Consider the following 27237-nt stretch of genomic DNA (forward strand, 5'->3'; position numbering starts at 1 on the left):
TCATACTGACATATATATTGATACAGCACATCAGCGTGCTTCATAGGAACATCTGTTGCGATAGCTTTTCCAGGGGTCCTAAGAAAGAGCTAAAAATTTACCACATTGTGTATACTGTACATACCAATATTAATCAAAGTGGCAAGGGCCGGTCGACGATACATCGGCAATATGACCAACAAAGCAGTAGCGTATAGTTGAAGGTCACACTGAAGATACCATGTCGTTTCTAAACACTAATAAGCACAAACACGGACCATATAGATAACAATATTAATAGCTGTAAACGTGTTTGACACAATAGATCCTAACACAAGGCCCCCTAAAGAAAAAACGAAATAACAACGCTCGTATCAATGGAACTTACGAGAGTCTCGTAGCTCGTTGACCAGTTGGCGATGAAGAGCAACGTCTGCCACCACGATGATTCGCACTTCAAACCTTGATACTCTACCATCTTTTTCCATAGAGGACCCCGCCCGAGTAAGGGTAGAACAACCTCAAGTCAAGATCAGAGCAGTTCGAGTTAGAGTCTAGCGTTTCGAATGATCAAACTGTACAAGTAGCTTATATCTCCACTTTATGGACTCCACCTTGCAGTATGTATATTTCACTGATAGTTTCTGACAGGCAATAGATATGTGTTGGGGTCGTGTATTCGTAAATGTCTCGTCAAAAATAAGGGTCATTGACAACTCAGAATGACTCTAAAGCTGTGCTTTATGTTTTTAGTATCGTTCTTCGGAATCCAAATGATTCATAATGTACAGATCGTCCACGTGTCCTAATTTGCTAATTTACTTCTAAACCGATTGAAAGTCATTCGCAGTGATTATAGCAAATGTAATATAAATAATAAGTACTAGAAAATGTCAAGTATATTGCCGGTCAATCTTGTGAATTTCAACAACTTGAAGAGTTGGAGTGCAGCGCGCGGTGTGTGCTAGAGTGACGGTGGTTTCCAATTGTTCCGGCTATAACAACTGAAGAATCGATCGAAATTATTGTTGTCCTAACTAGCTAGCTGAACGACTGTGTACACTGAAATCGGCTCTTAAACCATCCGTTTATTACCATGATACAAATCGAGAATCCCAGCGGTGGCACAAGTCTCCAAAGACGGTGGAAGAAGTACATGAAGATTGAAAGTTTTCCGTTATGTTGTTGCATGTACTTCATACTGCCATAAGCTAACGTTAACGCCCTAAAATACATAATGTTTATGCAAAGCAATTGTAAATGCATTAGATCCGAGTTATCTGAGTACGAACAAAAAGAGCCGTGGCTAAGTTTCTGAGGATGACTCGTAGGAAAACACGTTTGGAAGCACTTCAATATTACCTATCAAGTTAAACTCAGTTTTATTAAGTAATCCAATTACTTCTTCGCTAACTGCAATACGAATGTTCAGATTTTCACAGTGCGTTTCATCATTGCTAAGATGTTTATATTTAAATTATTCAACAAACCTACAGGGGCAGAGGAGAGTTTCACGGAAATGTGCCCTGCACATTTAGAACTGTGAACACTGCCAATAGTTTTCAGGCCGTTTTCAACAAAAAAAGGCCTATGCATATTACAGAAATTTTCGGTAGAAGGTCGCTAACGATGGTTTGATTGCATCAAGTGCAGAAAATAAATAGAACGGTGCTAGGAGTTTCTAAAGGGGCCTGATTATGGGCCGTAGCCACCGTAAACATGCATTAAGCCCACGAAACAATGGCGCACGACATCAAGGAAACCGTTGAAAATTTTCATGGATTTTCTTGTCCAAACAAAAACACAAATTATACCAGTTGCGTAACTCAATGTTGATAGAATTTTTTTGGGCTCCGTTACGAGATTGGCGCTGAAAACAATCAACATGCTGATGCGGCCAACCTTTTAACGACCGTAAGGAACAGGAAGCTATTTCGAAAGCCCAGGCACGTTAAGGTGTTAACCGTTTATTTCAGTGCTAACGCGCCTGATACCAAGCATGCTACAAAGAACACAAGTTTTAAAAATCGAACCGATCTTGTTCGCCTTAAAACTTATTCTCAATGAGGCCCTGTCCCTATCAAAACCTTTTATCACCCCAAGCATTTCATCTAGTCCTAGGACTGATCAGTCGCTGTCTGCTGCTATGAAGAATCCGATATAGTTTGTTTTGAACTGAAGAGTTATTTGGTCTTTAAAATGAATTTAATTTGAGAAATGATTCGTCTCAAAATACTCATAAAGCTACTCTGTTTGATCAATGAAATAGAATTTCTCCATTTTTCTTTTAAACGCTTCTGAAGATTCAGTATATCTAGGTAGAAACAGAAAAAAAACTTGATCTTAGTTAAAATTCCTGTTTGACATATATCTGACGTAATATACTATACTATAGTATGAATATACTAGATGTTTATCAGCGAAACGATCCTGCCAGCAATAAGTATAACAGAAACTAGTCAACGAAATCTATCCGGCTAGAATATAGTATGCCTTAAATACATTAAATAACGACAAAATTTCGGTAATAGCGATTTTATGAGGATTGGGTTATTTCAAATAAAGATCTGTTATATATCAGGTCATGTTTACAGATGACCCGTGTATGATAGCAGCAGATCACCTTCATCAACTCTAGGTTCGATTCCCCTATGCGCTGCTAAGATAGCCCAATAGCAGTAAATAGCGAAAAAACGCAGATCATAGGCTTTACGAAGGCAACAAGCACAAGAAGACGTATATTACACTATTGAAGTCAGACGCCGCAACCATGCACTCGCAATGAACAGCCCTATAACTACGGTCAGTGTATCATAATCACATCATGAATTATAGAAAACAGCAATGCCAAAGGCACGTGCGGAAAATCAGGACCACGAAACAAATGTTCAAGGTGAAAACACTGAGAACGAACTATAACTTACCGTTTGAGCATAGTATTAAGCCAAATAGTACAAATTCACTAATAATATACCTAAACAATAAATCTGCAAGTTTGCATCGATCTGTATGCGGTCTGTGCGACTAGAAGCGCAGGCGGCATCATTATGGTTCGAAGTCACCGTACGGTACCGTTTCTGTCGTCCCGTCGAACAATGCAAAACAAGGCACGAATAAAAGTGTTATGTTATTACGGCCATAGAACGTATGAGAGGAAATCGGGCTATCCAAAAAGTACGCACTCCAAGGGGCAACTTTACAAAGTATTTTACGTATGTATGTAACGAACTACAAATGAAAAGTCAATGAATGATATCGTATGATAAATTCTACGTAATTGTATTTCACTCACAACCACTGTTACGATACCCATTCGATTTAAGATAAAAAAATCACATTTTCGATTTATTGTAGTAGGAAAGGGGTAAAATCCTTAAGCTCGAGCGGATCACTGATGAGTACGGCATAGCCCAATATCCTCTATATTTCGAACCGTTTATCCGGTATCGTTGTCCATCATACGGCTGGCTCCCATCACGAAACTAAATGTGTTTACACCCAGGTCCGAAGCTGCACCATAGCGTGTACGTAATATTAGGAGGCAAATACGTTATCCCCTAGACTATCGCCGTCCAGTTTAATGTCCTGCACTAGCGACACCTACCCGAGCATAAAGAAGGTGTCGACAGCCAGCCATCCAGACATTAACAGCTGGAATGACCATTTAAACGGCTCGCGTTGAATATTCTGGAGAGAAACTGCGAAAAAGCACAAAAAAATGCACGTTATTTTTCAATACAATTACTGATACATTTGGGACAAAATGAGGCGATATTTCCGTACTTGGAAATTGGTCTGGAAATCTGTCCAGCCTAAAGCGTTTTAATAGCTGAGGAACGAATAGACAGCATCGTATAACCGACGAATGACAGTGGCGTAATAATCTCTCTCGCTTTTTTCATCAAATGGCCTAGTTAGGAAAGAGGAGCTATCCCTTAACCGGTTTATCTTTTTGGCTTAGATGAGACACGTCGCTGCCCGTCAGGCAGCTAACGAGTGACAATAAAAACAATAAAGAATATTTGATTAAAAAAACTTGGCTAAAGTGATTTCTTTAAGTGATAATTACCCACAACTTCGGGATTTGTGAAGATGTACGCGTGGCAAAGTATCACCCAGCATATGCTGAAGAACTTGATTCCGTGCATTACACTTAGTGTACCTGGTCGATAAGGCAAAAACACTTTCGATTACTTTGTTGTGCTTGGTTCGTAGAAGAAAGGACCGTGCACGATATTTCTCACCGTGATCGATTATTTTAGGCGCTAAGACAAAGTATTTTATGTTTGATTATGTATGGATGTATTTGCGCTGTCTGGTCACGTTGATACGAATCCGTTCGACGGCAAGATGCTGAACCACTTGTGACATGATAGAGTTTCGATCCCAACAAAAGGCCACCTGTCGTTTAAATTTACCTAACCTCGTTAAAGGTAAATTGTAAGTGTGCAGAGCTGTTGCTGCAGTGTGCACATTGATTCTAGACATACTGACCTGGCTGTTGTCTCGTGGAGAACAACCTCACGGAATTTTCGTACACGGAGAAAGCACAGAAAAATGCCATTAAGAAACCTACAACACAGGACGCATAAGCAAACTTAGTACTATTTATAACCCGTTTGTTATCCGTTGTTTGATATATACGTATAAATGATTATTTCTGTTCTTATTATAAAAGGATGATTCGAAACATTGAGAAATACTGTGCTAGGGATGCACTCGATGGTCGACATCTCCGCTTGTAAAAATTACCGACCGGCAAAGCGAAATTTTATTTGTATAGGAAAAATTGGCCACATTCACCAACGGCGCTCACTTTTTATGGAACAAAACTGTAAATAAGTACAGTGTCTTAGCGGCTACGCCGCTCGATTACTGTTTTCCTATAGCAAATTTGAGGCTCTTTTTGAGGATATTTTGAGCTCTGATAGGTAATTTATTTATAATCGTAGCAGCCTATCTATGATCCTACCAGAGGGCCTGTGTGTTTCGTCGGCACCGCTTGTTACCCGATACAGGGCTGTCACAATAGTACCTAGAATAGTAAGTACAGCCATTGTGCCGAGTGCGACGCTGGAAATAAAATCCGGATTAGATTATTTCACTCTATGACATTTAATTCATTCATTCATTGTATGCATTTATTTAATAGCCTAAATATATAATAGATAAAGCTACGCTAAATCCTACCATTGGAAAAACTGTATCTCGCAAGAACTCCTTTTTCCTAGTTTTCCTTTCTAAGGATAGCGACCTCAAGCACTTGTCAGCCATATTCGCTACTCGTTGTTGATTATTCAACACAGGGTATACTCGAAAAGTAGTGCCATACCCTTAAGTTTCACAATGAGAGATATAGAGATACATCGTCGTCGTCTGACTTGAAACATTATTTATTTAATTACTATCGTTTTATTATATGAGGAGAGCTATTGGTCGATCTAAAGGTTTAATGGTAACCTATAAACGCCTGCACAGAAATAAATTTCTGACAAAAAGAAAAACGCTAATTCAAGCTGGTGTTGTAAAAAAGAACTGGCGGTAACAGTATAAATGAAGATATATACATAAATGATGTGCTGAAGCCTATTGGTTTCGACGACCAAAGCGGATGCACTTTGTAATGAAGTAACAAATATCAAGTTATCACTTCGAATATCATTATTACAATAGTAATACGGTTTTTGTGATTATTAAAGGACCTGTTAATCCGTTACATGAAATAGGATAGTCACCACAAAAGCACTGAATCAAAACATTCAATTACTATTATTAAATTCTACCATGTTACACTAGCCATCGAACATATTGGTACTTCATATGATATCTCACATGGCAATTTTTTGGCCTGGCCGAACCTCGATCGAGTCTTCGTCGACATCGCAGTCGGAGACTGCTACCGTCCAGTTGATACTTTTCAGCACTGCAAAATGTTTACGAACGTTCCATATTCGAAATTAGTAACTATTTGCTATTTTCGCAGGTAATATAATGTTCCGCATTGGCTCTGGAGTTGTAGGTTTCAAAAAGCGCAGATGGCAACACGTTTCTCTACAATTTCAATTTTACAAAAACAAAAACAAAAATCTTTCAAGGAGTATGCCTATCGAAGAAGTATGCTACCTATTGAAATATGTTCAAAGCAACACTGTGCTGATTAAGGATCACACATAGGATAGTATTGAATAGTACGATACATTGCACGATGACTGGTCTGTTGTTTCAAACAGATCCCTATAAATGTCTCGGAAGAATGCAGTTCATTGAACAAAGAAATATGCTTATTTGGTGGTGATGGTGGTAATTCTGTAAAAACGAGTTGACGGATAGAAACAATTTTTAACTCGATGACCAATTCTGCAAAAATATTGTTCTTGAATGGTCGCAGGAATATAGGCGCACTTACCGGCGTGCCGGCTACAATAGGTTTTTGCCATGACAACAAGGGACAGGTTATTCACCATAGTATATATGCAGAGATGTCGTATGAGACCACTGACCAGTTCACACCCCCTTGTCTAGTGTGGCAAATCACACAAATCGTACAGAAAAAAGCAGAAATTTTAATTTGTGTATGAAAGGCTAATACTCAGACTACATGTCAGGCCGTTGCTTCAGCCGCCTTCTTAACCAAAATTCGGTACCAGCCAACTGACCGCGATACCCGTTCTGGCGACAACACATCGCGCTGCGTTCGTGTCATGTTAGGTTAGGATAGACCTATAGACGATTCAGGAATCCCTAAAGTGTTCAACTTTTGATATCTATTAACTTCGATGACCATAAACTTTTCGTCTTAATTCGACAGCTCGAAATAACGAATTTCCTATGTATATTTATCCAAATCAAAGTTTATTTATCAAAGTTTTTTATCCATGTTTCTGTCTTTTTCCCTGCGATTTGAGAAGTTAGCTAAAGATGATAAAATGCAAGTGACACAACTGATCTATAGCTTTTTACGTAACGTCCGCAGTGGATGACGCTGGGCAGCTCTCAGATCGACAACTCGGTCGGTACACACATAGCTTTACTACACTTTAAACGCAGCCATTTCGAATTTTGTAGTCTGAGCTAAATATTCTGGTTAGCTCAATTTTACGCACTTACAGAGGAAATAAGTGCGCACCAAAAATATGCATTTTTATTCAAAAAATTTCATCTTTTTTCTTGCGAAGTTCATGAAGCGCCAGGATGGTTAAATGTAATACTTTTTCCCACCGCCTGCGTTGATAGTAATTTGAATTCAAAAAATACTTACTGATATTGGCTAGATTTTTAATGTCATCGCTCGAGCACTCGCTGGGTATACAGATACCCAACTGTGAATTTAAATGGTAAAAATAAATTGAGTGGGGCGCCATATGTTCGAGTAGTCCGCCCCTCGGCAGGGTGTGATTGTCACCCAGAGTGGCCCAAATGTCCTGCCAAACCACAAAAACGTCTTTTATTAGTGTGTAATATATAGACGAAGTTTTGAGGGTCTCGTATATGTCACGATACACTTTGTTGTCTTTCAGTGAACCTTGAAATGAACGTAAGCTCCACCTAACCCGCTATCCTATCTAGTTCTTATCGATAAGGGTTGCCGAGCAACAGGGAATAGGGTGTTATGCTGAATATACATAATACGTTCGTATCGTCTCAACGCTGTACTGAGTCATTTTGGCAAGGGGCGAAATATCTATGCGCGAATACCCAAAACGAAACCCTACAGCCTACTACTTACTGTCAGTAGAGGTCGAACCTTCTGGACGTTGGTGGCGGTGCTATCGATTTTATTGTATTAAACACAATTATAGCCATTAAAATTGAATGATTCCATATATCTTGTATGCACGCTAGTCTGCTGTGTCTCAAGCTCGATTTGTTAACAGAGGCTTTCCGTCATCACACTGAATTACGGCGGCAGCGAACTGCAATGCTGTCGCCTGGACGGACGGAACACCGTTGTTTTGAACCGACATTGTGACTACATATAGAAAGTAATTCGATGATCGGGGTCTTACAGCTTTCTCGTGATCCCTGTATCGAAAGCTTGTTAGATTTTTCGGTCTACTGGTACGCCAATGTTTCGCGTATTACATTTTTTGTAGCATAAAGGTGTCGTCTGACTAGCAGCGGACAATGAGCTAGTCATCTGAGGCGGCAAGCGTGTGTCGCTCAACATTGAGTACGTAACAACTCACTGCTCTTCGAAGCTGTGTAGTTTGACTTTTTACTGCTGCGGCATATCACGAGTTTTACCGTTTTATGATATCATTAAGTACGTAATCTTTTGCCAGTTATGTTGAAACTTGAGGTCGACATTTCCACGTTTAGAATTGAGAAACGATCAACTTTTGCATGTTATGTATATTTATGCGTGTGCGCACGTACATACCAGTATGGTGATCGAATTCGGAAACGCTATGCCGTTAGCAAAGGTTTATAGTAATAATGTAGGTATAATCAGTGTAGCTCTTGATTTTTGACTGTCTTAAACGGAGTTAGACATTCTTAGCTCAGTCAATTTTCAACCCAATCCCAACACCTGTTCTAGAGGGTTCCCGCAATTCGTCCAAGCATAGTGCAGCAGATCTTCTACTGCCCAGCGCGTTTTGTGGCAAGTCCTGAAACAGGGACAATGCAAAACCATGCCTTTTTCGTCCTGAACTGTTCCTCTATTCCGGAGGCTCTTAAACACTCTGTAGCTATAGTGACGATACTGTTATCATTAACATACAACTTCATTCGTTTTTCGGCTCTCTATGTTGTCTGTATAAACACAGCTTTGCACTGGAGCATATAAAAACTGGCCCATTTTAGATATAAGCGTCCTATATGCTAAGAAAAATCGAAATAACACTAGCTAAAAATCGTTCCGTGGGCGTTTTCAGAGGTAAAACACAAAAGCTTATATCCTCTATGAAACCCTGTAGAGTATTGAAAGCAAAGTAAAAACATTTATCTGCAGCAATAGGTTTACTAGAAAGCACATTGTTGGTAATAATTAGCTATGAAGAAGCATCACGGCTCTATGCGCACAAATGAATCATACTGCATTTGTCCGGCAAAATTGCCAGTTTCAATTCACGCCGATGCTCGTTTCATTGTATATTGTATGTGCGTTGTAACCATATGTTTCAACCAAAACATAACGCTGTTGCGTTTTGGTCTCATGACGTAATGATTACGAGGACCTTGTTGCTGCTCGATGGGAATGTCCGTGCCTTAGTCTGTAAAAGATGCGTCTTGTGGATAGTTGTGACTGAAGTCATCTTTTCTTTGCATCAGCGATGGTGAAACTGCTGCGTCTTCCGTCAGCTCAATTCAACTTCGGTCGCAGGACAGATGCAACTGTGCGAAATGTGTTTAAGGTGGGCGCGAATCCTGAATTTATCGGTACACAGCCAGCTAAATGAAACTATTCCTGGTTGCGCACGAAATTCAAACTGCCAGACTGAACCAATAATTTGTTTTCTTCAATGACCTTGACGCCACTGGATAACCTTCATTTCCCCCGAATTCTTCTCACAACGTAATTTGATGTATGCGATGTAAAAAGCGGTCCAGTCGAAGTGTGGATTATAACAACTAATGAAGTCCGGTTATTGTACGTTTTTATTTACTGAGAAATGTTAGGCTTCAAATTCTATCTATCTTTCTTCATTTTTAGGCAAAAAGCATTAGCTATCTGTTACCATATCATAGTGGATACGTTTAGGTCTCGGAGGTAGCGGTGCGGTGAACTTAAGTGTGCAGTATTTGCCTCTGAAACAGTAAAAAGGTTACATTAGTAACTAGAGGCAACAAAATGGTAACTTGAATATTTGCCTTGCTCACTATCAAGGTCGAAAAAAGTTCGTAGTTAGAAGTACATACTGCGATCGCCAAGTTTCTAAAATGAAGGCAGAATTCAACACAAAATTTGGAAGCGATAGGTATCCTTTGCCGTTACTGATCCTGCACTGGTTATAGAAGTGTGTCCATGACATAACATGTACTGAATCGTCACTACGTCTAACAGTCAAGGACGCTTATGTCACATGTTGATTTTGTTGTGGCTATCTGAGCAAGTATTCTCTGGATTTTCATCTTACAATACACTGTTGTGAACTCAGTCTTTGTTGATCACCACCTAAAAACGGATAGACATCAATCATCAAAGTATAACAGCTGTATATATACATACGTACGTACGTACGTACGCAACTGTTCTTAAGCTGGCAGATGCCAACGGTGACATTTTTGGACGGGAGAAAAGAGAAAAGTCATCGTCTTTCTTGCGAAGCGTATGTAGGTTGGCTTGTGTACCTGTAGATTTCATTGCCGTCGTCATCATCCTGAACGCGGACGCGCAAGCATTCGTCGTAATTACCGAAGTCCGTCAAGGTTCCTGTGAGCATACCGGCCGATGGACGCCCCGAGGCATCGATCACTGAAAACGAACGTATCACAGAAAGCGAATGGATAGGTACTTATCGACTGATAGGCCCGTGAATGTGTCCGATCTTAATTCTCCATATAGCAGCCCCAAACGGTAAGGCCGCATGTTAGGAACAGACTTATCCGTATATTTCCTTTTGTGATAAAAATAACTCTAATAGATGCCAAATGTATGTCTTATGGAAGCAATGAACAACTTGAATAGACATCTCTCTGTACTGAGTGTAGCACTTATATCTTTTCCTAACTCCTGAAATGAAAAGTCTGAGCTTATATAGCAATTAGTTGCTTCTCTGTGTGCATAGGGATATAATCTACGAACGCTCAATACTTCCTAATCTTCATGCTTTGTCATACGAACTAGGAACTTCATACAGTCTTTTAATAAATTATTTACCTGGAATAATAATAGTACGTGTATTTCTTATCAATACTGATAGAAAGAAAGATTTACTGAGATTTGTTATATTAGGGGGGAGCAATAGCTATGTTTGTTCGAACATAGAGCTGAATTTGAACTTCCATATGTTTCAAATTCCCTATTTGTAGCTAAAGAGATGCTTCAACTTGCGCACTAAGTATTATCATTTAAGTATGCATTCCTTGTAGAAAACATGAAGCCGTAGTCTTGAGTGGCTTCATTTCAAATGCCATAAGTGTTTTACAGTCCTGCGTCGCCGCAGAACCATCTATCGTAGAACCTAGATCCCATGTTCCGATTGCATATGTGATTCAGTCTAGGATATTCTGGGATCCGGTGCCTTATTTATTGCAGTACAGTAACTGTGAACCGTGTGCGTATTCCTGATGAACGACGCCTTCGTACCTTTTATTCACTCTGCTTTATCTGCGATGCTCCCAAGCACCACTAGTCTTTCATCTATTCACGCACTGAGGCATCAGTGGCAGCTTTGTACGCTCAGTAAGATCTCTGTGACTGCGGCTGTCAGAACCTCTTTAGCGGACCTTTTAAACATGCGTCTGACCAAAGCGCTGCAAGGAATTTCAGCTATCAGCGAATCGCGCGGTCCAAGATATTGCCAGTCAATGAACGAGTCATTTTAACTGGCTACTCTGTGCTTTCAACCATATTCGGCCGGTGACAACTTCGCCGTTAGCAAACACTGCGGTCCTTTTCAACATCTGTAGATCCTGAAGCGTTTTATCAGCGAGTCTCGTACATAGTCCGATTCGAACCCATATAGGTGTGGCACTTCCCAGGTCTAATAAAATGGAAATAACCTTTATCGGTAAGATGTTTCAATCCGAAACGAATAGTTGGTCAAACTCAATTCTAGCTTGGAGGGTTTAAATGAACATCGACGCTTGTGACCAAACGTCTACAGTATGCATATGGATTTTCAAATCTTTATTAATATTTTATCGGCATTACGACACCCACGCGGGTAAGCCACGTTAGGTCATATACCATTTACTATAACACTGCGAGAGTCCTATGTTGAGTAAATGAAACAGCAGAATACGTGTACAGATGGCATTGTTACCGTTACGTTTTGTCACGTTGATTGTATCGAATAACAGACAACCCGTTCGACCGAATCAGCTGGAACATGTACGATCACCGCTATCAGCCTATCAGACCGCCGATACCTTGGCGGTTGTACGATGTACCTGTCGGCGAGCATTGATGCCGTTCTGCTGCGGTACAACAAACAAACGTTGGTAACGGAAGCGGCATAGAGAGACACGTATAATATACCTAGCTAGACTGCCTCCAGCTGTATCATTCACTCGACCAGTAGTTAGCACAAAACAACGTCGACACAACCAATATCTGCTGCTGATAGTTTCTTTACATCGAAAAGTTGTAAGAAAAGAAGAAAAAAAGATAAGTACAGCGTTCGCATGAAAACATTTAGAGAAGAACTCGAGGCAAGAGGGTAAAACCTACTGTGAGTACTACTACTACTAAACTAGTGACAGATACGTAGCGTTACTGAGAGGCAAGCTCTGCGCTAATGGCATAATTTTATATATAGTAGAAGTGTGGCTTCATGTAGATTTGTAAAATGTGTCGTATTTCGGGGGCAGAGCTCCTAAGTGATGTTAAATAACTTCCTAAAGTTTAATGTATTCTTTTCGGCGTTACATGTTACTACGTTATGGCTGATTGTTTTGCCCGCTTGGACCGGCCCAAATTTAAGAACGAATGTACCATGTTTACATGTGTAGAAATCAGTCCATTTAGCTAAATCTGCACACAATCACTTAGGAAGTAAAACTCAGTAAACTCAGTCAAAAGAAGTACACAAAAGGTGTTGGTCCATCTAAAAAGAAAGCTATGTTGCCCAGCCTGGGCAAAGAGATTAAACCATCATTCTGGTTCTAGTGAATTGTCAAAATTCTTATGTTTTTTTTTGCTTTGTAACGTACGTTTTCGCTCAGTCTTCCCAAAAATTATATATACTTCTCTTACTAGTTATATTTATGAGATACATTAATAAATACATGCTAAACCCACCGTTTGTTTCAAGCGAACGTAGAAACTAGATTTATAGTCTCGTTTCGGAACCCGAGAGCAGCTTTTCGAAGAAGGGGCGCGGAAAAAGGTTAAAGCACCAATCATTACAGGACATTAGCTGAAACCATGTGTGACTGAATATGAACTTTTTGTGAAGAGCACGAGCAGAGGGCAATATCTATGAATTTGGATCCTTCTTTCCAATAAAAGTGTCCAGCTATAAACTGCTAACAATATACTATTACTGCCGTAATGAATAAGTGACTTCTTTTGAGTTTATGACGCATTAATTATTTTCTCAAATAAGCGAACATCGATATTTTCGGTAGAAATGGTTCTACATACGATGACCTTTTACGTTCGATGTAACTTTTCTTCGTGTTTCAAAAGAACCGAGTTTTTTTCCATACAGTCCCGACGCACTACGAATCATCTCTGGTCCAATAGCGAACGCCGACTAGGCGTATCCGTGTCGGCTTGATCGACCAGCTATTCAATAAATATGAATATATCGCTAATGGTTAATAACTGAACTGCATGCCACTAGACTTGCTAGTATTACGCGTTAGCTACAACTCCATTAAAATGAACGGAGAAATGAATTAGGAGAATGAACGTCCAAGGACGCCCGGCCAAGTGATACTATTTTGGAGCACGATCAACAGATACCCAAATTTCGATCTGCTACAAAAAAACAAATGAATAAGCTACAACAAGATAATGAGTTTTGTCAGCTTGTAAGCAGGCAATTTTATTCACAAAATGTTGATACGTTATCGTAGTTATTGTTTCGAAATTATTCCCAACCATTCTTCTCTCCCATGGGGTTTTGTGGAACTTTTTAGAAAGAAGTCAATACGAATTAGATAAGTGTAATAGCCCTTCCCTATTCCACGTGTTCTTTCGCATTGAGGCTAGATAAAAAAATAGGAACCGGATAGGCGCTGGATCTATCCGTTACCAGACGTGCATTATAGATAGCTCGACTGTTCACAGAGCCTTACTGAACCAATGCATTACTTGCATTTTAATGCGCTCTTGTGTTTTTGTTTGTAAATAAGAACTTTTAACAGCTAGTTATTTATTAATTCGCAATTTTTATTATGCGTTTTTCGTTAATTTAATTCGTACGGTACTTTTCGATAGCAATGTTCAACGAGCCTCACATTTGTTTAAATAACAATTGTTATATCTATTCGGTAGAAATATTTATTTGGTAATATTGTATTAAATAACATTAGACGCTTGTTAGGCACAGTATAACTTAATACTAAAAATACTAAAATCTGATATAAAATAAAAAATACTAAAAAAGTTACTAATAAGTTTAGTTTTTTTTTATAGTTGCGCTTCACGAACGCTTAGATATTTAATAACGCCTAATGTTCTAATAACGAACTGATTCTTAATTCAGGTATAGTTATTGGCTTCTTTTCCCACTGTTTCCGGTCGTGCCATAATCAATGCACTTCCCGTTTACCAATTTGTCGTTCGGACCCTAAGGCAATTACTAACAGTCGATCAGATCTCTGTATCAAGAAATTGGTCCTTTCCCCACAGTTTATAGTAAATGACGAATTCTGAAGCTTTGGTTTTCTTTAATAGACTGTGTCGGCGTTATTGGTCCTTCCTGTTCGCCGTATGCTTGTCTGTGATATTCCTGGGCCGACGCGTTTATGAGCGTTGCTTAAACATTTGGCTTTCATTTGTGGACTGCCCCCGTCAACGGTCCATCGGAGTCATCGGCCGTCAAAAGGACATCCCTCAAAGCCAACCGGATCGAGTTGGTATTTCAGATCTTTTTGCCGTTGAAGGTAACTTTTGATATGGCTGTACGACAATATTATCATTTCAGAATTAATTACCGTACCAATAACAATGAATCTTCTTTCTGAACGACGAAGTTCGCTTTCTGAAATGTGGCCAGACAACTTTTTCCCTGCCACTTCCGGCTTTTGCGCTCCCAGCACCGCAAAAACTCTGATGTTATGGCGACCTTTACGTTGTTTCTGTTATGCATTGCTGCTTTACCGCTTTACAACGCCTGTCTACTATCGCTTCTCGCCGTCTACTGTAGTTTGTGACAGTGTTACGGCACATGTAGCGGTCGAAGCTATGATGAAATCGGCTAATCTATTTTAAGGACGCTGAAACGCAGGCACAGGCGGCAGCTATCGCCAACAAGACTCCCTAAATTTAGGGAGGTCGCCGCTGATTTAGCTGGTTTTAATCAGGTCATTCATTCGTCTACACAGGGCGGCACAAAAAAGGCTGATTTCCCATTAACATTATATGACCCAGACGACAAGATACTGTAAATAGACCGTGTCTTTTTCTGCTTTTCAGACATCTACAAATATATAGTATTTTAATCGAGTTACAGTGGCGCCGCGGTCTCCGCCGTGCGGTTTATGTCTATAGTGGAACATCTCAAGGGCTTACTTGACGCTTTCTTATCCTTCACACGAAATTATATAAAAATTTATTAAATCAAATAGAACATTCCCCTCCGAGTGCTATAGACCTGTGTGTAGCTATTTGAAAAAAGAGCACTTTTCAGCTTACTATTCTTAGATTTCAATATCAAATAACCTCAGTTTATAGTCTGACCGATCCATTGCGCTCAACTGTTTCTCTCCGCTCAAACCCTTCTAATAATAATAATAATAATAATATTGGACATCTATTGTAGTGATTTTGACACTTTCAAGTATCAAGTTCAATGAAGTTAAAATGCGGAATAGTAATTTGGAGCTAAATATCTTAACAAGTTGGGCACATTGGTCAAAACACAGCGATCCCTTGCGTAGATCGTTTTAACGTCAAAGTTCGAAAATCTTTTTGCTTGGAAAAGCTGGAAAAACGTTATAGACGATATATCAGCGGCCAAATTACGCACTTTTCTGTAAGACCGTACTAATGCATGGAATGAACGCAGGTACAGTTCGGTATTCAGGAACAAGGACACGCGTAGCGCTTATACGTTTCCTGCCAACGTCATCGCCGGCGGTAAGCCTTTTATATTTATGATTATCGTCGATAAGATGTTACTTCAGGCGCACTCATACGGAAAGATATGAACACTTTTTCTCTGTTGCAGAGCCAGACAAATGATTTGAAGTAAGGAAACATCGTGTTCTTCAGCCGTCGTGCTGGCGTTGTCGCTGCTTTGAGAACGACCACTGTGTCTACCTTTCGGCGAGGCCGGTAACGGTTGATGTTAGCTCACTGCTAACACCAACCATTATCGGCTGCCTACGAGCGTACTAAATAGCGTCGTTCACATAGAAAGCGATCAATATAGCTGATAGTCTGTGTAGCAATGCGATCTCCGGGTGTCTGAGACTTTTAACGCATGACCGACGGGGTCTACTGATAAATAAACAAACAAATCATTTTAAATGACGAACCACTTGAACCCCGCGCTATTTAAGAATAGCAGTGGCAGCAGCCGCACAATATTATTTCCAGCTAAAAAAACATCCTAACGTATCTTTTTTTCTTTTTTTTTTCTTTTTCGATCCGATTCTATTTTATGACGTTCGGCTACGTACGACGCTGGGGAAAAGATCACGAAAAATTCTGCTGTGTTCGGTATATCTCGTCGTGTCCTATAATAACAGGTCGGGTTAATTACAATAAGCTGTTTGAACATGTTAGTGCAGTATGACGTCGTGCTTATTGAATCCTTCGTTTCACCAAAGTTATCGCTTCTAGTATCGCCCACAAGGTCTGCTGGATAGCAAGGTATTGTAGAGTAAAAAAAGTCACGTCGTTACTATTATGGTAACAATATCCAATAAAGTGTTTGTCCACAAAAACACAAGAAGCCGACAATATGATGCCAGTGTCGTGGCATTCTGGTTTCAGTTTTCGCCTATGGACCAACAAAGGACAAACTGCATTGGCTTTCACCATACATCAATTGTTTGTTGCCGGCGATGGTTTCATGTATAACGGTAACAACAGGCCACTGCCATCTCTCTTCTTTCGCTTATTTCTAGCGTCCCCTTCTTAGGAAAAGCACAGCAGCTAAATTCAAGTGTTAACAATATCTTAAATTCAATACCACGAAACTGGTTCTCATACCTCAGTCCTGTTATATGCTAAGTAAAAACGCGTTTCCGGCCACAAACTAACATGAAGTGAATGACGAAACAACCTGAGTAAAATATTCGTTCTTTTAAGTATTTATGTATTATAGCGCAGCGACTATTATCGTGAGGTTTGATTTGCGTTACTTAGTGAATTTAGCTCGCCAGTGAAACGTACGGATTTTCCTCGTCTTTTTTTGTTTTTAATAAAGAACTTGGTTTTTGAATAGCGCTAACAACCGTACGTTAATAAAGTTGCCTATTGTCGATTCGGAATGAGCCTTCTGATACGAAATAAGTGCGGATAATAAGACCCGGGCCAACTGGCCCGGTGGCCCTTCTCTCACCATCGGTCATTGCTAGAGCAGCAGCGAAAGTATGCGACAACGTTGTTCACGTACTGTCTCCGTACAACGCTCAGTCAGACGCGACAAAAGAAGCTAAGTCGATTTGCCCACTTCTTACGAACATAAAATACCGGGATCACGTTTGTAATAGCCCCTTCTTACTTTCCTTGTTGTTCTTTTTTACTTTGTTTATTACCTAATAGCTTGCAACGTCAGTCCCCTTAGTAATGCCCTTTAGTACATCGGTCAATTTTGGACACATTGATATGTCAAGCGATTAACAAACCCTAAAGGTACAGCTTTCGTGTTTACAGAGAGTTCGTCCATTAGGCGGGAGGGTGGTAATATACCTGAAGGTATTCTACCAATCCGCGTATAATTTGCATTTTGAATCTGAAGTGAATCAAGTAGAATTGTTGGTATTACCTGAGTTCCAAATAAAATGGCAATAGCAGACGATTTCTAGCCAAAATGTCCACTGCTAGAATTTCTGCAAAGCTTACTTATTCATAGAACATTCAATGTAGCCAAAGTAAACAGCAGATTCTACATCTTGTAAACAAAAATACGATGCTAAACCATTCGTTTACTCAATTTATAATACTACCAATGATAGCAATGGATATACAAGTCCGTCACATTTGAAATAAAGGCGAATCATTTTTAGCTTTAGCAGGAAAAGCACTTCAGATTTTAACCCGGAGCATGGCATCACCTGACGCACTCAATTGTGCTTCAAGTTTCTCGCTAATATCCACCCCGCCACCCAGTAAATAGTCCGTCGATTTTAGAAGCACTTTGAAGTCTCTTGCTATCTGAGAAATATGTTCATTCTTGCGTGATTTCGCTGAAGGCACAGAAGAAGTATCAAACTTTTCATTTGATTATATTTATTCTGGCTTCGTCGTATCGTCTGCTAAAATATATGTACGCTTCCGTGTTTTTTTTGGCACTTTTGGGCTGTCCGCTTAACAATCGGTTACATTGCCCAGAATCCAATGACGCCCTTGAAGACAGACTGGATATCCCTATCATTAATAAGTTGATAGCAACAACCAAATAATTAACCCAAATGATGGCCTTAAACAATCTTCGACTACAGATTTCAGTTACGAAGGCACACGCTCAGTACTGAAAGTTCTCAATGCTATTTACGTTAAAAAATAATATCAGTTGTTACGTAGCGCAGTTTAATGACGCAATGAACTACGACATTCGATTTTTGTAGTAGGTAGTAATGGAGCGTAGCGACGTCGTCCGAATCTCTTTCTCGAACCCTTTTCCTCCAATGTACAAAGCTACAACAACAAATGATACTGCGAAAAACCATATTACAAGAACTGAAATGCTCGTTATGAATAATAGACACGAATGCTCACCGTAACAACAAGTGAGCCGTCATTTGAACGTGATCACGCCTGACGGACGGGTCGAAATAGAGACGACTAGAAACGTCGTATGCCACCTCTACTATGGGCTATCATTTTCTCGCTTATCATGACGACCCGCGTCGCTATTAAATAGCCACTGTCTTCTACTGGCCCCCGCCACCGTTATCGTCGTCGCCGAACCTCATCATCTGCCGATCAATCTAATGTTTTTCGCATTACAGTTTGGCGGACTTGCTGTCGAGCAAGCAGAGAAAGTTTTCCTTTGTGCGAACACTACACCGAAATGTTACGTTGCGTCCCGTCATTGAGCTTGCCGCTGCATACGCAAGCGCTGTGATCGCTATCGGGCCGACCAACGGCGGATTGTTCCGATTTTCAGCCAACTTTTGAATGCGTCCAGAACTTACTTTGTTTTTTTTCTATCGTTGTAAAAAAAGGAAATAACATTTCAAGCGGCGCTGGTTCTAGCAGTGACAGCTATAGCGGAGCTGCTATAGGCGTTCGTCGTGTACTTAATGTATATTGTGTATGTGTCTGTGTGTTTCGATTATCATAGGACATCTTCGCGGTCGGGTTGTATGGACGTATTCATTCAAGCCGAGACAATGGGCTAGCACTGAAAGCTGGCACGGGTGATGCAGATATCATAACGCCGCCATCCGATTATGGGGTTGATACAATTGTGGCCTACAATAGAATTGCATCCTACAACAGGAAACGCTAGAATGATTAAATTACTCCTATGCATGATGGAAAGAACCGTCTCTCTATGTGGTCTAGAAAAATAGGCACTAAAAGGATCGTTCCATTTGTTATGTTAGGCCTGGCCAAGCGCAAATTCAAAATAAAGCTGGCAATTAACATCTGTGATATGATACATTGGCTACATTGTGATATAATGGTCTAGAACAACAGATTGCTGAGGCGTATTTTGGTTCATCTTCAAGGGGCGAGGTTCAGTCGCCGGGGCGCCAAACACATGGATGGCTGAAAGATAAATTGCCAGACTAAGGCATTCAGCATAGAGAGCCTGTCGTACCTCCATGTTGACTCGCAATGATCTTATGTAACCGTCAGTTGGCGAAATGGCAATCGATAATTTCCATTTACGGACGAAGCAATGCCAACTATTGTCTGTCTTTGCGTGTCAATCATTGTTCTGGTAGCAATATTAGGAAGAGATAAAGTAGTTGAAAAGATTACAGAAGACCAATAGGCGATGCAAAGATGCAAGCGTAAACCAACCGTCCGTGCACAACGTGAGACGGAAAGCATTTCGGTCTTGCGGTTTGCTAGTCTTTCATTTTAACGGAAGAAAGTGTATGGACCAGTTTCGTTAGTTCCCTCAGACTGAAATTCGAACTAGTGAAACGTTCCTAATTGAAAATGGATTCTTATATCTGGCAGCTGGTTGTATTCAAAGCGTGCGTTATCTTTTCATTATCGCTTCTATTTGAGAAGATCGCCCGATAAAAAAAAAAGAGATTTAGAAGGAAACCACACAACTCTCGTGTATGAGCCTACCGCTGTTCCGCCAAATTTCTCACGAAGAATCAAGGGTTACATAAGCGGGAAATATATCCAAAAGAAACCCTCTAACCAAGAACATGTATAGTTGCAAACACAGTAATACCTATTATTCGCTCTATTTCATACCGAAACTCACTTTAATTATATTCGTTTCCAGTAAATTTCAATCATTTCCATAAACTATAGACTAGACTGGCTAGATTAAGGAAATATATCTTCTAATTCCAGGTTTGTACATGTAACACAATAAAGCTAACATGCTGTGGGCAATGCCATAATAATTTAACTTGTATCATAAAGAGCGAATCTATTATCTTACAAATCAAAGATAATTGACCTTGGAAGCAACAAAGATTTTCAATTAAACAATTCAACCTATATCTAGATAATACTATCTAATTTACATAACATTTCGACCAAATGGCATAGGCAGGTTTTAGGCATAACCACCGCGTTTCGTAGTTCAACACCGGTGAATTAAGGTGCGTTACATGTGGTTCTTGGCTGTTGAGCCCAATACTTGTCAAAGTGTTGTTACTTTTATTCTGCGCCGCGCTACTGTTACAAGGTTGTTTTTTTTACCTTTTCGTTACCGTAAAAGCACCTTGTATTGCTTATACTCTCTTTGATTGTTTTCGCATTAGCCTGGGCCTTCTCCTTACTAGCTTTCGATAATATACTCATAACAGTATACGTTTTGTTGCAGTTTTGCAATTCGCTTGATCACAGTTCGACCCACCCGACCAATCAACCGACTGAACGCTATCAGAAACCCGATTCAACCTCATAAAATTGCTGGGCAGTTTTGGGGGGGGGGGGGGGGCATTTCACAAGATCCGCTGAACAGCCACACCGAAATCGGAGCTAGAGCACAACAGACTGAAGTTACACATGAAGCATTTTAGGGTTAAGCTGCGCTGTTGGGTCAGAGAATGGCGGCCGTCGCGACCGCTGTAGTAGTAATACTTAACACATTTAACATGTTCACATAGACCTGCCATTGTATTGACAAACGGCCGGCCAAAAGCTTGGATCAGGGACTGTCGTGGGCAGACTGGCGTTCTAGGACTACGCTGCGGGAAAGTGCACTTGTCCTATCAATGAGCGTCCGTCCATCCGTCGCTCTGCAGCTCGTGCATAACTATGCACACTCATCGTAATTTTTGTAAAGTTCTGTGCAAATAGCCTTAACAGTAACAGACATTATTACTATATGTAATTCGGCAAAAATGATTAAAATCCTTTAATATATATATATATATATATTACACAGAAGAAACAGAAAATTAGGAACAATTAAAAGTCTAATACAAACCGTTACACCCAGCTGTCTGTATTGAGGCAGCTCTCTGGCGACAATGTTTTTAGATGTAAATTTTTTTTAAACCTTTGAAACAACGACAAGAATGTTATCTGATCGGGGTGCGTTTCCGGAGCATGAGCTGGCGCTTTGATTATTATGTCTCGAGTTGGCATTGGGCTACGAGTTAAAGCCAGAAACAGAAACTAACAAAGGCAATCCTGACATCGGGATATAGAGCTAGCTAAGGTGGAAGTCTTCAGCAGCACACGTAAGCAGGTAACAATTCAATATCAGTAGTAAGTTACAAGAAGGCCTCAATTGAAACGGTGTAAATTCTAGATTCACAGCGACCCGTTTTATCAGACCAATTCGCAAGAACTCTGTTGAAACTGGATACACACATTAATATGAAATGATACCATGACGAGCGGCTAAAACAATGGCCATATTTCCATAGCTTGTTTTTCAAGAAAAACACTACGATCGTAGCAACAAAAGGCATCCTACATCGGTGTCGTCTGTTACTTCTTAAACTAAGACTAGTTTTTAATAGTTCTTTAATTATAGGGACACGACCAACCAAAGACATGAACATTTCTAGTTGTTAAACAGTTATGTATCCAAATAGAATGTACAATATGTACCGGTCTCAAATTTTGCTGTAGGTCAACAAACTAACGGTGTGATCCTCTACCGTCGGATTAGAACGGAGATTTTTCGGATGGATTCGGAAACTGAAAACATTTGTGTACTGATGCAGTTAATGCAGAGCCGTTCCATCATTACGTCGGAACGCTGGCTGATTTCCAGGGCGAAATAAATAGTTTCTATGTCCGGGTTCGAACCTAGACCGTGTTACCCACTAGGCTATTGCCGGAACAAAGAACGAATGCCTATTTATCTGTTATCGGCTATTTATATGAATCTTCATTGAAGCATAGTGGAAAATAACCTATACTGACGATAGTACGGTTACAACATAGTAATAGTAACACGATTCTGTTATCGCTGCTACTGCGTATCGTGTGGCAATAGCGTCATGCCTTATATTAGTCCACTTTCTTTTTTTTGGCAAGGTATACCCCTCTATGCCCACGAAATGGATCTGGTCTCGCTCGTCCGATGATTTGCCTAGCAAACGATATACAATGGCTCAAGTACGCCACGACACGTTTCACCATTAATTTTCTTTCAATCACGATGTTGCTGGCTGTATGGCAATGTAAATTATAATGATGTCCGGTCACCCGCGGATCAGCTGCGTAGCGCCAAAATTATTCAGGAAGTTGACCACCACCCAGGAAAAAAAAATACAGTTATAGAAAACATGTATAATACAATCATTCGAGAAAAATCCCGGGCAACGTAAAAGCTACGTCTAAAAACATTTTGCAGCTGCGTTATATGAGGGCCGTGTCAAAACGAGTAGCCGTAGTTCTACATCTACATTACGTCTTCACGTGCATAGTGTAATAAGTATATAGTATTATTGATGGTAGCATGGAGTAATATTGATTAGAATAGAGCACATTTTTATCTAGCTATTTACGTTGCATAATATGTACGAATACGACGCGACTGCCGTATAATAAATAGCCTTCGGCGTACTTACGTCAGTTGATTCGGTTTTCGACAAAATATCATCTATAATAATTAAATAGATCACCATATCGGATGGGTGGTTATTTTCAGCTTAAGGATGCTCCGTTTATACTGATATATACATATATACATGTACTGCAGTAGTTGTATATCTCGTATGCTTACTACACACATAACAGGCTGACGGAAGATTGCAACCAGGGGGTCACGGCTTACGCTCCAACGTAATCTTTGTCAGACATTATCGTTATTGATTTGCCCGTTCGCCCTAACTTTTAGAATGCTACACTGATCCCTTACAGATCTATTATGAAACATACATTTTTTTTAAATTTGCGTCTGCTTGCAATGAGACCGAGCTGGCTTCGTTAGCAGCTAGTTAGAACTACAGCTCACATCAGGAACATCTCGAAAGTAAAAAACTCGTTACATAACAATGACTATTTTTGATGGCCACCAGCAAAGTCATAAAATCTACCAGTTATCACTGGCGACAAAATTCACACGAATCGATCAAGCAATGTGGATCGCCGAAGAATTACACCCCAGTTGCTGCTGTTTGATAATCTGGAAGATGGAAACGTACAATTGCGGCTAACTCGCATTCCTTCCTACTAAAGGGCCCCTTCCCTACCAAAATTCTTCGCCCAACCCCTTTGGTCTACCCGTTCCTGGGGCTTTCCCCACGTTCGCTCGCTGCCCGTTCGAGCACAGGCTGGTTCCAAACAGTAATCTATACCACATCGATACCACTTCGTGTCCTGGATCTGCTGGCACCGGGTTCGTCTTTGTGCTAGTGTGCGCACCCGCGTACGTTCACTCAAAAGCACATACAGACAGATGGACATATCACGATATATTGAAAATGTCAGCAACAACAAGACGCCGATCAGGCTCAAGCAAATCACTTGTAGGCGATCATCGGCATCCCGTGTTCCGACGAATGGGCAAATAACAGCGCATAAGAAAGTGTCGATGTTGACCACCCATAGCTGCCTTCTCCGACACATTTATGTTCCGTGTTTATAGCCGTGGACGTCCCCGTCAGCCACGATCTGCAGCTTTATTCGGTGGCGTAACGTTTAATCGAATACTTCCACGACCAGTACTAAGACATAATAATAGTGATCCTTGTCATTGGATCCGGCGGCCGTGGGACAAGCGCCGCTGCCGCCGACAGCTGGCCAAATATTTGCCTTTATTAGAGCCATTCCAACCGGCAGGAATAGAAGTAACGGCTTTCTTAATGTGTACGAATCAAGCGGCAGTAGTCACTTTGAGCCGATTCGGCACAAAGAAAATGGCGGTAGATGGCGCCGCACATGGCCCGAGCATTTTTCTATCTTCTGTAAGCTGGCAACATACAGAATGGAAGAGGTCCTTTCCGCTCAGCTAAAGAATCCAAAACCAACTTCGGTTGCCCTCGCGAGAGGCATCTCGCGCCGCATCGGCCATATTCTATTTAATGTTGTTGTTGTTCATCGTGTTTGTTATATATAGTAGCTAAACTTGAGCCAGAGAGTGAGAAGAGAGAGTAGGGGAAAAGGAAAACCGCATAAAACGGTTTATCGCTCCAATATCACTCTTATCATTTGTGTCATGCAAAGAGAAATGGCCCTCGTCTTATCGCCAATAGCGACAATAACAATAACAGCAGCATCGTTATCTAATATCAATGTTAACGATCAGCGTTTGCATACGCAAGGGATGCCGGAACGGGCGCTGACGTAGCCACCGAACCCCATAAGAACAACAAGACAACTAAAAGATCATACAGCAGACCAATAAACGCGCTGAGAGACAGCCCCCATGAACGCACACAAGAAACGCTATTATTGCTATACGTAATATTAGACCCGGTGCAGTGTTTTGCGACGATATGACGAGAAGTCCCTCGATTTTGCCAACGGCACCGATTGTTGCCATTGTGCAAGTTCGTGTGCATTGCCAAATATAATAATCAAGACCGTTATTGATAAGGGTTGAGTCGGGAAGGTAACTGCAACGTCGGAATAAAAACAGCTGCACGGAAAGGAGGGAAGCCATTATGTTAATATGAAGTATTACTGATGTCTAATTTATTCACGGCCTGTGCAGTGTTGCTGATTCATTCTGACTGTAGGATCTCTAGAACGTAGGTTGAGGGTGCTAATAATGGTCAGTCTATTACAGGTGTGAGTTTCTCACTCAACATTTGCGTTCATTTAGTAACGTTCATGAAAACGCAATAGAAAGAACGAAACAATGCTGAATACCAGGCGAATGTTAACGGAATGGGTCTCCTTAACACCGTCAACTTAGTCACTAACAAGTTCACCTCGTTTTCTCGAATTTACCAGACGAAAAGTTACTGCGGACAAGCATCAAGGGCGCGCAGTTATGCCGCCCTCCATACGCCGTCTTGATCCCAAACTGGCCGAAACACATGACCAGAAAGCGTCCCGTTCAACCTTTCTGCGTTACAATTCATAGAGATGTGTGAAACAAGATATGCATAGGTTATTTTGACAATCAATATACGTAAAAAAAGATCAGATCTATTGGGCGCATTTACGCCGTGCTAGAGGCGTGTTCTAAAATAAAATTTCTGGAAGCAGTTTTGACGCCCATCCGCGGCTGAGTACATACGATGCCGTGAATAAAGTCAACATCCACGGAACGTTTCAATTTGATTAGTACAGATAGGACAAATGATGCTAAATTCTCCGTAAGCTTTGATATATACCAAATACACAGCGTGCTCGCCATGGGACAAAATGCGCAGTGCTTAAAAATAAGTAATACTTTACGCTTACGGTATCTATTATTTTTAGAAACTCGTTTTTATATTAAAATGTAATGGAAAGTCGGTCTATCTCGTGACTTACGTGTCATATAATCATGTCGAGCACTTGCACGTACAATAAAAGGTATCGATTCGAAGTAGGCCTATTTATTTACTCACTCTGAAAAGCCCAAGCTTTCAGGCCACGGAGTCCCTGGAACAGTTTGAAGTTAGCAGCCTGGCATTCAGCACTCATATCGGCCTCTGATGAGGCGCGTAACATCCGTGGCAAAAATTTCCTGTATTAAGAACATAGTAACGAATGAAATATATAGAAATAATTGTAATGCTCTATCGGCTAAAATCGGCTAATATTTTTTGGTTGGGTGTGAATTTATACTAGCGACAACGTTAAATTTTGCCGCCAGTTTTTCTTCACTGAGAGCGACCCCCTCAGGCCGCTTATATGAGGCGTCCTGATGACGTTCTAGGCAAAGGCTTACCTGAGTTGTTCATCAATAACCTTCTTCATTCCATTTTCGAGCTTCGCCCAGGCTTGACGAACTGGCACAAGCGTTGTCGTTGGTTCTTCGGTCGTTGTCGTATCGTCAGTCTAAAAATATTATTTAATAAAAAGCATTTTGTTAAACCTGCAGAGCCGAGACACATTAGAGTTTTGTTAGGTTTACAAAACAGAAACAATATTTACAAAGTTGCTACGGCTTTAGAGATTGTATGCTATACTTTGTTCTACCACTCAAGTTCGATATAGTCGCTAAACGAATCAATGAATTCCAAAATATTGTAATCGCTAGCATGATGATTGATTATGATGTAATAATATTCAGTCAACTTGATATAACGCAGGGACTAAGTATAAGTTATGGTAAGTGGAAGTAGTATCTGCTGTTGTCGAAGCATAAATTGCAACTAAGACTGTTAGTTCTCAAGCACGATGTTTGATGCTTTCTTTTTTTTTATAATAGAATTTTTCGCTCAGTCCTTGGCAAAACCACCGAACGCACTATTTTTGGCGCGTATATGCTACCTATATATTTGACCTGATCTAATTGGTCGTTAAAGAGGTCTTACTCATAAACCAGCGATTTGTTCCAGTCCACCCAATTTTGAAGGATTATTTACGCGACCTTGCTAGATGGGTATATCTATTATAGATAATAACAACGTAATAATACAGTTGCATTTTAATTACTGTAGCTAATTCTCTTCCCTTAATTATCTTGCCACGAATATTTACGCCATTTGTCGGCATCCCATTACTTGTCAACAGTATAATAATGAGTGGCTTACTGGGCCACC

The 27237-nt window shown here is 40.4% G+C and overlaps 2 protein-coding genes across 14 annotated transcripts in view; one reads left to right on the forward strand and one right to left on the reverse strand.

Annotated features, from left to right (window-relative positions):
* LOC111269034 (nose resistant to fluoxetine protein 6) overlaps positions 1 to 27237 on the reverse strand; it is a 44957-nt gene that overhangs the window by 4299 nt on the left and 13421 nt on the right. For 3 of the 6 annotated variants that reach the window (XM_022848358.2, XM_022848352.2, XM_022848367.2), the window contains 13 exons: positions 26421 to 26530; positions 26098 to 26216; positions 10273 to 10396; positions 9660 to 9729; positions 7238 to 7400; positions 5812 to 5902; positions 4952 to 5052; positions 4474 to 4551; positions 4049 to 4141; positions 3584 to 3677; positions 1075 to 1204; positions 368 to 499; positions 125 to 236 (listed from right to left, as the gene is read on the reverse strand). In XM_022848358.2, coding sequence (XP_022704093.1) covers positions 125 to 236; positions 368 to 499; positions 1075 to 1204; positions 3584 to 3677; positions 4049 to 4141; positions 4474 to 4551; positions 4952 to 5052; positions 5812 to 5902; positions 7238 to 7400; positions 9660 to 9729; positions 10273 to 10396; positions 26098 to 26216; positions 26421 to 26530 — 1417 coding nt within the window. Of the gene's footprint in view, positions 1 to 124; positions 237 to 367; positions 500 to 1074; positions 1205 to 3583; positions 3678 to 4048; positions 4142 to 4473; positions 4552 to 4951; positions 5053 to 5811; positions 5903 to 7237; positions 7401 to 9659; positions 9730 to 9840; positions 10239 to 10272; positions 10397 to 11230; positions 11628 to 11909; positions 12018 to 26097; positions 26217 to 26420; positions 26531 to 27237 lie in introns of those variants that run through there. The other 3 variants (XM_022848398.2, XM_022848408.1, XM_022848389.2) reach the window with 3 other exon arrangements.
* On the forward strand, positions 12179 to 19585 carry LOC111269064 (uncharacterized). Of its 8 annotated transcripts, none has more exons than XR_015314454.1 (3): positions 12179 to 12317; positions 15825 to 15895; positions 15987 to 19585. XR_015314454.1 is itself a non-coding variant. In XM_086971946.1 (3 exons), the coding sequence occupies exons 1-3, from the start codon at positions 14457 to 14459 to the stop codon at positions 16008 to 16010; spliced, it is 339 nt and encodes a 112-aa protein (XP_086828072.1). In that variant the 5' UTR covers positions 12342 to 14456; the 3' UTR covers positions 16011 to 19585. The 8 variants fall into 8 exon arrangements, 2 of the variants coding, with proteins under 2 accessions (XP_086828072.1, XP_086828066.1); XR_015314459.1 differs by lacking the exon at positions 12179 to 12317 and having other exon boundaries at positions 12342 to 15895; positions 15987 to 16845; positions 19275 to 19585; XR_002685556.2 differs by lacking the exon at positions 12179 to 12317 and having other exon boundaries at positions 12342 to 15895; positions 15987 to 16633; positions 16757 to 19585.

Source organism: Varroa jacobsoni, unplaced genomic scaffold (genome assembly GCF_002532875.2).
Source record: "Varroa jacobsoni isolate VJ856 unplaced genomic scaffold, vjacob_1.0 scaffold_140, whole genome shotgun sequence".
Classification (NCBI taxonomy): domain Eukaryota; kingdom Metazoa; phylum Arthropoda; class Arachnida; order Mesostigmata; family Varroidae; genus Varroa; species Varroa jacobsoni.

Coding starts and splice junctions, on each gene's coding strand:
- LOC111269064 (XM_086971940.1), top strand. CDS start 14,457: ATGACGAATTCTGAAGCTTTGGTTTTCTTTAATAGACTGTGTCGGCGT. Junction 14,701..15,824: donor AGATCTTTTTGCCGTTGAAG/GTAACTTTTGAT, acceptor GAATGAACGCAG/GTACAGTTCGGTATTCAGGA. Junction 15,896..19,274: donor TGCCAACGTCATCGCCGGCG/GTAAGCCTTTTA, acceptor CGATTATCATAG/GACATCTTCGCGGTCGGGTT.